This window comes from Desmodus rotundus, chromosome 3 (assembly GCF_022682495.2).
Source record: "Desmodus rotundus isolate HL8 chromosome 3, HLdesRot8A.1, whole genome shotgun sequence".
Classification (NCBI taxonomy): Eukaryota; Metazoa; Chordata; class Mammalia; order Chiroptera; family Phyllostomidae; genus Desmodus; species Desmodus rotundus.
The window spans coordinates 34,283,440-34,295,707 of NC_071389.1; the positions used below are offsets into that span (position 1 = coordinate 34,283,440).

The 12,268-nt window shown below is 55.3% G+C and overlaps 1 protein-coding gene across 3 annotated transcripts in view; it reads right to left on the minus strand.

Annotated features, from left to right (window-relative positions):
• Positions 1 to 11,414, minus strand: part of TTC39A (tetratricopeptide repeat domain 39A) — a 53,446-nt gene extending 42,032 nt beyond the window's left edge. For 2 of the 3 annotated variants that reach the window (XM_045204367.3, XM_024571188.3), the window contains exon 1: positions 11,311 to 11,414. In XM_045204367.3, coding sequence (XP_045060302.3) covers positions 11,311 to 11,363 — 53 coding nt within the window. In that variant the 5' untranslated portion in view covers positions 11,364 to 11,414. Of the gene's footprint in view, positions 1 to 489; positions 845 to 11,310 lie in introns of those variants that run through there. The other variant, XM_053921795.2, reaches the window with a different exon arrangement.
• Positions 11,415 to 12,268: the final 854 nt, after the last annotated feature.

Below are 12,268 nucleotides of genomic sequence, written 5' to 3' on the forward strand. Positions count from 1 at the left end.
GTAGTGTGCCCTGCCGGTAGGGGCTCTGGCATCAGATGGAGCTGGGTTCAAACCCCAGACCCTTAGGTCCCCTGGGTGACCTAAGACAAGTTACTTAAGAGCTATGCCTCAGTTTCCCCCTCTGTAATGGAGGTGATCATGAGTCCGCCCACAGGTGTAAACGCCACTAGGAGAGGAATGCAGCTTTGACTGTAGTAATGGCCTGTTACCACGGATGAGAAAGTTAGGACCCAGAGGGGAGTGAGGACCCAGGATCGCCCGCGCCTCCCGACTCCTAGCGCGAGTTTCCACAGCCTTCTCCTCCCCCTCCTCCCCGCAGCCGCAGCACCCAGAGGCGGACGGGGTGGGCGCACGGTGCCGCTGGGCAGGGGCTGCAAGCCGCAGTGCGGGCCGCGGGGAAGGTGGCGCGAGGGAGGCCAGCCGGCGCCCGCCCCACGCCCCGGGCCCAGACCGGCCCGCGCCCCCAAGCCATCCCCGCCGCGCACTTACCCAGCGGGCAGGGCGCCCGGGGCGCCGGCCGTGGTCATCGCGGAGGGGGGCAGGCAGCGTGCCCCCGCCGGACGCCAGCTGCGGCCCAGGTGCAGCCGCCGGAACCCCGAGCCGGGCGCTGTGCCGCGGAGCCACGGACGCGGCGGCCGGGGAGGGGCGCGCCGGGGGCGGGGAAGTCAGCGGGGCCGGGCCGGGCCTCCGGCTGCCCACCCGCGCAGTGGGGCCGCGGCCGTGGCCCTCCTGCTGAGTGCGCCCCCACCCCACCCCTGCACCTCCCGGCTCCGACAGGTGAGAGCCCCGGGCGCCCACGGCCTACATGGCCCATGTCCGGGTACCCTCTCTGCGCAGTCCCCGGGGACCCAAGAGCTCGCTCCTGCCTTGCACAGCCCCGCCTATTTGGGGCCAGAAAGTTCTCCTAGACCTGTCACTCTCCCTTCCTCCACAGCTGCAGCCTCGCAGCGCCTGGACCCGAGCCCTTCATCATCCCATTGCATTCATTGGTGGGGGGCCTCCGGAATCTGGGTTGGATTTTAATCTTGCCCACTGGTGACTGTGTTTGAGAAGAGAAGAAGGAGAAAAATAATGCGGTTTAGCACTTTCTGCTAGCCAGCAGGTCACACTCGCCTTCTCAAATAATCCCCATCACTGCCATTTTACAGATGGGGAAACTGAGGCACAGCGTTGATGCGACTAGCTCAAGACCACTCACCTAACAGGGGGCGAGTTGTGATTGGAACCAGCCCTCCTGACTACAAAGTTCACATTCTTGCCTCTTGCCCCCTTGGCTCCTCCCCTGAATCCCGGTGCCTATGTGGGGTCATCTATAGCACTCCTCAGATGCCCACTGACTGCCCAGCCCTAACGTTTATGTCTAGGGACAGGGCTGAAGCCCACTGGTCTCCTGGCAGAAAGAACCACTGGCCCATGAGGAGTTAACCAGCCATCACCCCTAGGCCCCAGATGCTCTTAACCATGACTCATCAGGCCACGTGGCTGCCATTAGAGCTGTCCCTTCACACAGGCAGGGGACAGAAGGAGGAGGGACTCTAGCACCGGTGGATCAGCCCTGAGCTCTAGAATGTCAGAAGAGGAAAAGGAGGAGCTTGCAGAAGCAGCTGTGGTGGGAAGAGGGCTTGGACTAGGTCCAGGGAGAGCCAGGCTGACAGGACCTGGTGGCAGAGGGGGCAGGTTTAGGGGAGTGCTGTTTAAATGCAAACAGGTGCCCTGGCTGGTATAGCTCAGTGGATTGAGTACAGGCCTGCAAACCAAAGGGTTTCCATTTCCATTCCCAGTCAGGGCACATGCCTGGTTTGCAGGCCTGGTCCCCTGTAGGGGGCACGTGAGAGGCAACCACACACTGATGTTTCTCTCCTCTCCTTCCCTTCCCCTCTCTCTAAAAATAAATAAATAAAATCTTTTTAAAAATAAATAAATAAAATAAATCTGAACAGGCTCTTGCCCAGAGGCTACATGCTCACTTGCAAGGCTCTACGTCCCTCTGGGATTCTCAGACACAGGCACAAAAAGATAATTAACTACAAGGAGCAGGCTATGATGACAGTCACCATTGGCTATAGAAATCCAGATAAGGGGAAGTGCTACATAGGCTGGCGGGGTCTGGGTGGATTCCTGGAGAAGGTGGGCACAGAGTTGACCCTTGAAGTTTAGGTTATTTATATACAGTGAAGTCATGGGAAGGGTGGACTGGATGGGAGAACCACATGGATGAAAGCAAGGAGGTGGGCAAAGGCACACTGGTGACAGCTGGAGTTTCCCAAGCTGGTGAGGAGACCAGCAACGTATGTAAAGAGGGGCCTGGGTGATGTGGCTGGGGGAGGCGGGGGCCCTGTCACCTGCCATGCACTTTCAAATCTCTAGGCATTCGCACATGCTATTCCCTCTGCCTGGAACACTCCTTCCTCCCGTGTTACTTACTATTCATTTATTTAACTACGGGCCAATCCAGAAGTTTACAATGGAAAGGTTTCCTCCAGAGCCTTGGGAAGGACCAGGTGAATGAGAGGTTCTTTACACTACATTAACTTCAAGGTAAATCTTTATGGTACTTAATTAACATTTATTAAGAACCTGCCATATTCTAAAACTCCTACTTGCCCTGTAGGTGTTAGTTCAGAAGCTGCCTCTTCCAGGAGGCCCTCCCTCCCTGACTGGCTCAGAGGCTTCCTGGGCACACCCTGCCCTAATCCCCTCTGACCTACGCTACTCGCCCTGGGCTGACACTGTCTGTGCGGTGGTGGTGGAGTGAGGTTGACTGTGACTGCCTCTGCCATCAGGCTGGGAGCTTCTGGAGACTCAAGCCCGGTGAGACACCCTGTGGCAGTGCCGATGAATCACTCAGCACTGCTGCTGGGCCCCGCGCTCGAGCATGTCCCTCTGACGTAATGATTACAGTAAGGACGGACATTCATCAAAGGCTTACTACGTGTCACATGCGTTAAGTGTATAACAAAGATGATCTCTTTTAACGCCCACTTTAGCCACCTCTCTGAGCCTCAGTTACCTCCTCAGTAAAACGGAAATAATAACACTGCTTACTACAAAGGGGCATTGTGAGGATCGAGACTCATGTATGTAAAACGTGCGGAGTCCTGTCTGGCACGGTGCTGTGGAGGGACCCTGACGCCGGTGGCAGTGGTGGTACGGTAGATGCGATTGCTCTCCCCCTTTTAGAGATGACAGCCGAGGCTCAGCCAGAGGAGCAGCCTTTGGAGCTGTGACTCTCCCGGCCACCGCAGTGACAGTGGTACTGGAGCCACTTGCCGGTGAGGCAGAGCGTCGGAGTGGCCCACCACCCCTCAGGAGGGCCCACCCTGGCTGTTCCCAGCCCCCAGGAACCCTGGCCCAGTCCCAGCCCTGAGGAAGGAGCCTGTGAGGCACCATGATTTCCACCTCCCGAGCCACCTGCCCATCCCCAACTCAGGCTGGCAGCCAAGCCCTGGGGACAGGAGAACGTCCTGAGTCCTGAGGCCCTTCCCCCCCAGACAGGGGACCTGTTTCCTGGTGCTCTGTGCCTGGGACATACCACGAGGCCTGCTCTCCTCCCTCATTTCCCCCCCCAGGCTACAAGCACACACCGCTGGGCTGGCTCGCCGCACTTTTTGATGGCCAGGACGCCCTCCATGGACCACTTTCACCTGCACCATCTCTCAGACTAAGAAGGCCCTCAGTAAACATTTGCTTAGTGAAACCTCCTCAGAATGCAGTAACTTTGTCTCCCATCCAACAGGAAGCTTAGACCCAGTGGGTCTCGGACTCAGGTCTAGCCCTAGCATAAGCTCAGGACTTGACTATTTATCCTGTGGGGAAAGTGTGGAAATAGGGGCCCCAGAAAAGGGGGTGTGAGCATGTGAAAAGGGTGCCATTGTTGTAGAAAGAGCTTAAGCTGTGACATCAGCCCTGCCTCTCCCTCTCCACCTCAGTCTTCCCATCTGTCAACCTGGGACAAATGTCCCACCCTCTCAAGGATACTACAAGGCTTACTGAGCATTATGTCGGAGACCTCTCATCCCCTTCCCCCTTCTCAGTCCCTCCCTCCAGGGCTTTCCCTGGCATGAAGCGCCCTCATCCCCACCTCCTTGCCCCACCCCCGCTGGCTATGCCCGCCCAGAAGCCCCAGAGCCCTGAGACTCCAGGGCCACCCACTCCAGGGAGCTGGCGACTGTACACCAGGGTTGTCTTCAAGTTCGTGAGTCCCATCCAGCAGGTTACAGGCGTGGTCTCACTAATAATTCACAAGCAAGCAGGCTCCTCAACAAAGGGCTCTTGAAGACAGCTGTGACTGTCACAGCTCTTAAGCTTTCCCTGGAGAGGGTCCTTTGGGGGGGGACCTAGCCTGCTCCTTGGGCCAGCCTCCTTCCTTCCCCACTGCTCTGACCCCCGCTAGATGTGTGACCTTGGGCAAGTGACTGTGCCAGTGTGGCCCTTAGTTTTCTTCATCCTGTTCAACTTAAATAGGAAAGACGACTGGACCAGGAGCTCAGGGGCCCTCTTGGCTCTGATGTCCTCCATGCTGGCATCTGAGCTCTTCTACCAAAGTCTGGTCTCCAGAAGCTGCCACGGGTGGGTTTAAGGAAGAAGCTCCAGTCAGACACAAGGGACCAAGACCAGTTTTGATTGGAAGAAAGAGGCAGCACTCTACTGAGGGGTTTCTGGCATCAAGTAGCATCTTGTCAGAGGCTAGGACGTGGGCTCCAGAGCCAGGAGGTTCCGGGCCCACCACGTCCACCTGTGCAGCCCCAAGCAAGTCACTCTACTAGCTTGAGGCAGGGCTGGGAGTGGCTTGGAGCGCAGGTTTGCAAGGCAGGGCTTACACCCCTGCTGACACCCTGCACCAGCAACTTCATCTCTGAAATGGGGATGTTGATGGCACCCACCTCGCTGGGTCATTGCAAGGATTATACGAGGTAATATTCACACAGCACTTGGAACAGGGCCTTACCATTGTTCTTTGAGCTTTAGTTTCCTGACCTACAGAGCAGGGACAACAGGACTGTTGGGAGCATTAAATAAATAAATGGGCTCGACAGAGCTTTGGGACCACGCAAGGCTGTCTGAACAAGAGGGGTGTCCCCTAATATGTGCATCCAGGCCCGGCCAGGACCACAAGGGTGGAGCCACACCCTATGGACACACGTTATATACATTCAGGGAAGGTGTGGTATGTCGCACACTGCCGGTGGCTGTAGGAAGGGGCACCCTCTTTCTCAGGGCGACTGGAATCATGGACAGAGAGCCCTAGAAAGATGACCCAGTAACACCTACACAGCAACCATGTCTGACGTGAAGATCTATAGTACAAAGGTGTTCATCAGAGTGTTATCTGTAATAAAGACTCAGTTGGAAATAACGGAAATGCCCATCAACGAGGATTAGTTCAATGGATTATCGTGAATTTGTAGGGTGAACTATTTGCAGATACTTATACTGTGTTTGTAGATCACTTATGTGCCTGGATGCCTGCACTGTCTCCTAACTAGTTTCTCTGCTCCTGCCTCTGTCCCCTTGTTGTCCCTTCTCCACACAGCCCAGACCCATTCGATCAGCTCATGCCACTCTCCTGTTCAAAACACCACCCCCTGTGTTTCCTAGTGCAAAAGCTAAAGTCCTCACGTGGCCACAAGGTGCTGCATGACCGGCACCCCCTACCTCTCTCTGATATTACCTCCCTTTTCTCTCTCGTATTCAGCAAGCCTGGCCTCCTCACTCTTCTCTAGTAGCCAGAGAAGTAGCCAGGCCGCTCCTTCCTCAGGCCCTTTGCACGTGCTGTTCCCTCTGCCTAAAATGCTCTCCCCCCAAATACTCACTGAGTACCCCCTTACCCACTTCAGATCTCAGCTCAAATTCCGCCTCCTCTGTGAGGCCTTCCCTGACCATTCTATTTAAAATAGAATTCCTGCCCTCCTACTTCAAATCCTGCATTAGTTTTTCCATAGCACTTGATATCTGACATCCTGTATATTTTGCTGATTCATTTATTCTCTGTCTCTTCCCATTAAGTTCTACATTCCACATGGGCAGGGATTTTTTTGTTGTTGTTGTTGTTCTCTGTTTCCAGTGCCCAGAACAGTGCCTGGCACATAGGTGCTCAGTAAGTGTTTGCTATATGAATGAGTTTTCTAAAAGGTGGGAAAATATTTTTTAAAAGCAGAATTCAAAATTAATACTTAAAAAACACCCATTGTCTGTGCATTTGAGAAAGCACGAGGAGGCCTCTATTTCCTCATCCTTTAGAGTGGGAACCCGACCTCCCCAGGCTGAGCTGCAGTGGATTGAAGGGGCCGATGCAGGTCAAGTCAGGACACTGTCAAGGACAGACCTCCATGTTATTACAGGCCACTGAGGCAGCGGGGTGGCTGGGGGTGGGGGGCTTCTAGAGGCAGGGGCCTAGCTCAGAGGGTCTCTGGGAGAGAAGCTGGGGCTGAGCGAGCAGTGGTAAGCAAGGAGAAGGGTTACGGTGTGAGCACAGTGCTGTGTGCTGAGCCTGTGGACATGCCATTCCCCTTTGACTGGCCCATGCCCAGGGCTGGTGCTTGGGTGCACCCTTCAGTCAGCTAGGTGTGAAGGAAGTACCCACCCAACCATTTTCTTGGAAAGACAGCAGAGTCACCTTCAGTCTGAGACTTGGATGCTATCTGGGGGAGAGTGTTCACGAATTCTTACAGTGGGTGGGTGCTTGCCAGAGCCAACCACTCCAGGAAGTAAGAGGAAAGCCTGAGGCTGTGGGAGGGACAAGCAGGGACAAACTTTATCCCATGGGAAAAGATGGGAATCAGAAGGAGTGAAGTATCTGCACAGTCTACCTAGCCAGGGCACCTGATGGCCCACCCAGTGTTCTAAATTCCCATATAATCGTCCTGTTGAGGGACATGGGCAAAACTAGCCATTTGTAGGGTGGAGGAATAATTTTACCCAAAAGGAATAGATTTCTGCATTGCTGTTCACCTAAGAAGGGCTGATCTTAGAAAAGGAAAGCAAAGCTTAGGAGTCTTGGGTTATAAGAAATTTTCTCCTCTCATCTGGGAAGGAAGATGGTGGAAGACATACATTCAGCCCTCCCAGAAGAGGAATTCTTGAAGGATGCTCCTTCCAGGGTGGCTGAGGGGCTTGGAGAAGGGCCATAGAATCGTAAAAATCTTCTGTTACTCTTCCCTGCTTCCTAAGACACTCTTTAAGAGGCAACAGGGGTTATTAGAATCCTGGGATCAGAAGCTTCAACATTGTAGAATCTTGGAATGAAAATAGTAATCTGAGACTCAGATCCAGTCCCAAGGAAGAGACACCAAAGCTGCCCAAGGATTCCACTCACCAAACTACAACAGAAACTCCCTACGTGGCAGGATCGGAGAGCTCCTTGAGCTCAGGCTCAAACCAAGGGCAGCAATTCTGTCCACAGCAGCCCCAGCAGTCCGCCATTCTCAGAGAGGGCCCTCCCTCCCAGAGCAGCTCCGCCTCTTAATTACTCTCTTGAAAGCACTCTGCCTGCCCACACTTCCCCCTGTGTTCCCGGTGCTGACTCCTACAGAAGCAGCCATGAGTGGGGGCTCAGTTCTGGTATGGCTGGGAAGGGGCCCTATTTGTAGGCCACGTAGGTGGTGGTCCACATTGTGTAAGATGCATGGTTGTCATTTCCTTCTTGTTTCAGTTCCCAGCTACTGTGGACCCTGAGAAAGAAGATACCTACCTAGGATGGCTCCCTGTGGCTAACTGGGCTCAAATTTTAGAAACAGAGCCTAGCTACTCTTTCTACACAGGGGCCTCTCACACAAACTGCACTGCAGGGAGAAGCCTGCACTGAACTGCCAGGATGCACTGTGTCCTGCCATCTGAGCCAGCCCTTACAGAGGATTTCCTGGAATCCTGTGTCAACCAGCAGGACTGAGGCTTTTCCCATCCAATCAGATCTGTGCAGCTATCACAGTTCTATCCCCATCAACTTCTTCACCAACCAACCAGAGTGACTCCATTCTGACCAAGCTGGACCGTGCCTTTTGGACCAATCAAACTGTAATAATTTGAAGCCCTCATGTGCATGAGGAGGAACCAATCATGGTCCAGGGAGTGGGGATTTCTGTCTATATAAGCCAGCTCACCCCTGGCTCTGAGATCACACTTTTCCTTTCCACCAAAGGTTGAAGACCGCTTTTCCCATGGCTGGAGTCTCACCAGAGCAGAGTGGGGCAGACCGGTGCAGGGCACAGCAGAGCAGTCTAGCCAGAGAGGGGCCTGGCCCCGGACCTACCTGGTCAAAGGGCTGCCTAAGAATCAGGCTGTTTTCAGGGTGGTGCTGTATCACAACTGAGCTGTTTGCACTGAATAAAGTTTCCTTTTTCACTGCACCCCTATTTGGGGATTCCTGTTGGTGTCAAATTGACACCAACAACCTTCAGCTCACACTACCTAATCCTGCTGCCAGGAATCCCACGGTTGGCTCAGAATCCCCTGCTCAATGCAAATACCTCTGAAGGAAGGTTACCTCATACCAGCGCAAGAAGGAAGGGAACTCGCATGCACAGAACACTGACTGACTATGTCCCGGGGACTGTCTATCGGGTCCTTTACCAATGTGACTTCACCAGGTCTTCCCACTACTCAGAGAGTAGCTATGACTTTTCAGCTGAGTAAACTGAGGTTCTCACAGACCAAGTAACTGAATCAAGGTGACAGAGCCAATAAGTAAGTGGCAGAGCAGGGTCTGAACACTCTCTCAAGCTCTCCACCCTTTGGCCAGGCTGTGGGAGACCAGGGAGCCCAGTGGGTGAGGAGTGAGGTGGAGAAGTCCCAGGTCCTAAGCTGGGAGAATGAAGACTTGGGTTTTTGCCTCAGATGTGAGTCCTGGTGGGGGCAACTGGGAGCAGTTAGTTTCCTAAATATTTGAGTCCAGCAAGTTCCCTGAGGTATAAAGGCACTTGTGTTCAGGCTCTTGGAGGGCTGTTGCAGACTCTGCTTGGCCAGAGTCCCCCTCTCCCTCCTCCTCATTCCTCACCTCCCTCTGGTAAGTAGTGATTCTGGATCTCGCCTCCCAGCTTATCCATTCGCCACTTCTCAGTTCTTCCTTCTTAGTTTCCTTCCCGCAATTCCCTGTATCCTACTAATCCACACCCCAGCATCGGTCCTGGATCATCGCTCCAGCCTCCCCTCCAGTCTCCTTGCCTCCAGCCACACAGTGACATCAGCAATATATACATAGTTGAAACCCACGAGGCAACCTGGTGCCTACAGGACCGAGCACAACTGGATTCTTACAGGCAGGACAGGCCCCAGGCAAGAAGCCCCTGGGGACAAAGCCACCCCTCACCACCCTAGCCAGGGGAACCCACCCTCCTCAAAAATCATTCCCCCATGTGCTTCACAAAGCTGAAGCACACCCTAAGCCCCATTCTGTGCTGGGTTCCGGGGACACGGAGGACAGAGGAACACTGCCGTCTCTCCACTCTCCATGTGTAGTGGAGAGACAGAAAAGGGTGACTATGACTCTGTTGAAATGGTCGGTGCACAAATTCCTTCCTTCATGGTGCAGCAGGGTCATTCTTAAATATGTAAGTCCTCCTCCCTAGCGCCCTCTGGTGGTTCCCAACACATTATGAAGCCTGCCTCCAAGATCCAACTGACACTAATCCTCAACAAGCCACCCCCCTTTTCTGCTCAGGCGCGCCTCAGGCTTTGACAAGAGCTATCCTCTCTGCCAGGAATGCTCTGGGCATGGTCGATTTTACTGTTTACCACATCACCCCATTTTAAGCCTTACACATCATCTATCTGGTGTTTACTTATTTGCCTACTAGTTTAGTCTGTCTTTCCCACTAGAACATGGTCTCCTGAGAGCAGGGACTTGTATGTGTGAAGTGATAACATTTCCGCAGTGCCTAGTACAGTCGCCTGGAACATGGTATATGCACAACAATGTTTGTTGAAAGACTGAATAAGAGCCGTGAGAGGGAAGCAAAGATGCTGGAGCCCTGAAAGCCCCTGAGCCTGACTCAGGGGCCGAGTCAGAGAGCCCCTCTACGGCAGGTTACCTAAGCTGAGTTTTGTGGGGTGAAGGTCAGGAGTGGAGGATGGCGTTCCAGGCAGAGGCAGCCCCGGCAGCTGTGAGAGCACTACAAGGCCAGCTGACAGTGGTGGATAGCGTGAGGGTCAGGGAGTGATGGGAAACAGGCCTGGGCAGACCACAGCCTCCTGCCTTGAGAGCATTGAACTTTAACTCCCAGGTGACAGAGAACCATGGAAGGGCTTTGAAGCAGAAAAATGACATGGTCTGGTGTGTGTTTTAGAAGAGACCAGTCGGAAGGATGCGTGGAAAGGAGGAGTCTGGGGGGACTGGGAAAGTCAGGGGCTGTTGCAATAGTCCACGGGAAATGAACCACTTTGGGAGACATCCAGGAGAAAAACCAGCAGAACTTGGAGACTGGGGTGGTGGCGAGGGAGGGGAGGGATGACTCCCAGGTTCCGGGCTTGGGCAACTGGGTGGATGACTGTGCCATTTTCTGAGATGGAAGAACAGGAGGAGGAACAGGTTTGGGGGTGAAGATGCAAAGTCTGATGTAGGGCTTGCCAAGCCTGAGGTGCTCATAGGATGGTCAGAGGGAGGCCTTGGTGGGGGGCAGGCAGACGGTCCTTCTCCAAGCAGACTTTAAACAGGAAAAGAGTTGGGGGTCAAGACAGCTCAGAAGAGAGATCAGGGCTGTCTCCTCCTCTCTCTTTCCTGGGAACACATCTAGAGACACCAACTCATCCAGGAGGTGGGGACAACTGGGGAGGTGGAGGTGACACAGGAGGTGTTAACACATGCCTGATGCTTGACCTGGGAGGACGTGTGGTGCATGTAATTCCACCCTGGACCAGGCCTGGGACCAGGGTTCCCCCCCACCCCACTGCTGCCCCAGCTGCGGACAGCCCCGCAGGGCGTAGTGTGCCTGCTCTCACCTGTCGCCCCTCCACTCATGCTTCCCTGGGGAAGACCAGGTGCGTGAGGAGTGCCCCTAGGCGGAGTCACGGGGGCCGACACTGACCCCCAGCCGGACCGAGGTCCAGCTCACTGGAGTTGCCCTTGCAGGTGACCCGCTGGTTGCAGCAGGGGAAGCCAGGCTGGAGAGGGATGGGAATGGGGGACGTAACCCGCAAGCAGGGGGCACATGGAAGTGTGAGAGGGGCTAGACGGCCCCTCCTGGGGCCCTCGGGCCGTTGGCCGAGCCCCACACACCGCTGTCTCCAGCTGTGCCCCCTCAGCTGTCCCTCCCGTCCGTTGTTCCCCAGCCGAGGTCCCTTCCACGCCTCTCGCCGAGTCCCCGCCCTGCCTGGTACCTGTGGTCGCTTTTCCCAGGGGCCGCTCCTCTCCAGGCGGTCAGAAAGGCCATGGACGGAGGCTGGACTCGGCAGGCGGCGCGGGCGGCCCCTCGTGGCGGCGGTGGCGCTAGTGGCTCTCCGGCTGCAGCACCTGGACGGGGCGGGCGGGGTCGGACCCGAGGCTCCGCCCCGGCCTGGCCAGCGCCTTCCTGATGGCAAGGGAGTAGGTGTCGTCTCCCACGAGCAGACCTGGGGTCCCGGGGCAAGGCCACTTTTGTCCAGAGCCATCAAGACCCGTCATTAGTCACAGGAAGACACTGAGGTCCAGGCCGGCCAGGGATTTGCTCAAGGTCACGGAGGGTCAGTGGTGAAAGCTCCAGGACTATCCCGGGCCTCTCCGCTCCCAGGCTAGAGCTCGTCCCCCATACGGATGAGCGCGGCTGTCACCAATGCCTTTCCCTTCTGCCTAAGGGCGGAACCTGCCTTGGCAGGGCTGCACCTGTACGGAGTCAGGCTCTCGGGGCTACTGCAGGGACGGTACAGGGCAGAAGCGGCAGGGGCAGGCTGGGCCCAGAGTGGAGCCTGCAGCCCAGGCACTGGGTCAGGACGCTGTTCACAGACTCCCGTGGGAGGTGGCAGTCAGAGGAGAGCGAGCCACAAGCCATCTCCAGTACCACCTTTCTTTGAAATCCCATATTTTGTCTTAGGTCATATGCATTTAAAAATTTTAAGTAACTGGTAACTAGAAGAATCAGCTGTGGAGCAAGGGGAGCCCCTGGCAGCGCAATCCAGCAGGCTTCCGCAGGAGGCTCAGTTAAGGACGAGGGGCAGGACAGTGGCTGGAGGAGGGATGTGAGAAGGATCACTCTGGTCTGGCATAAAGGATGGATTGAGGGACCTCTGGAGACTTCCCTCAGTGAAAGCCAATGAGGGTTGAGCACCAGGCAGCAGCAGGGTGGCTAAGGGACCATTTCTG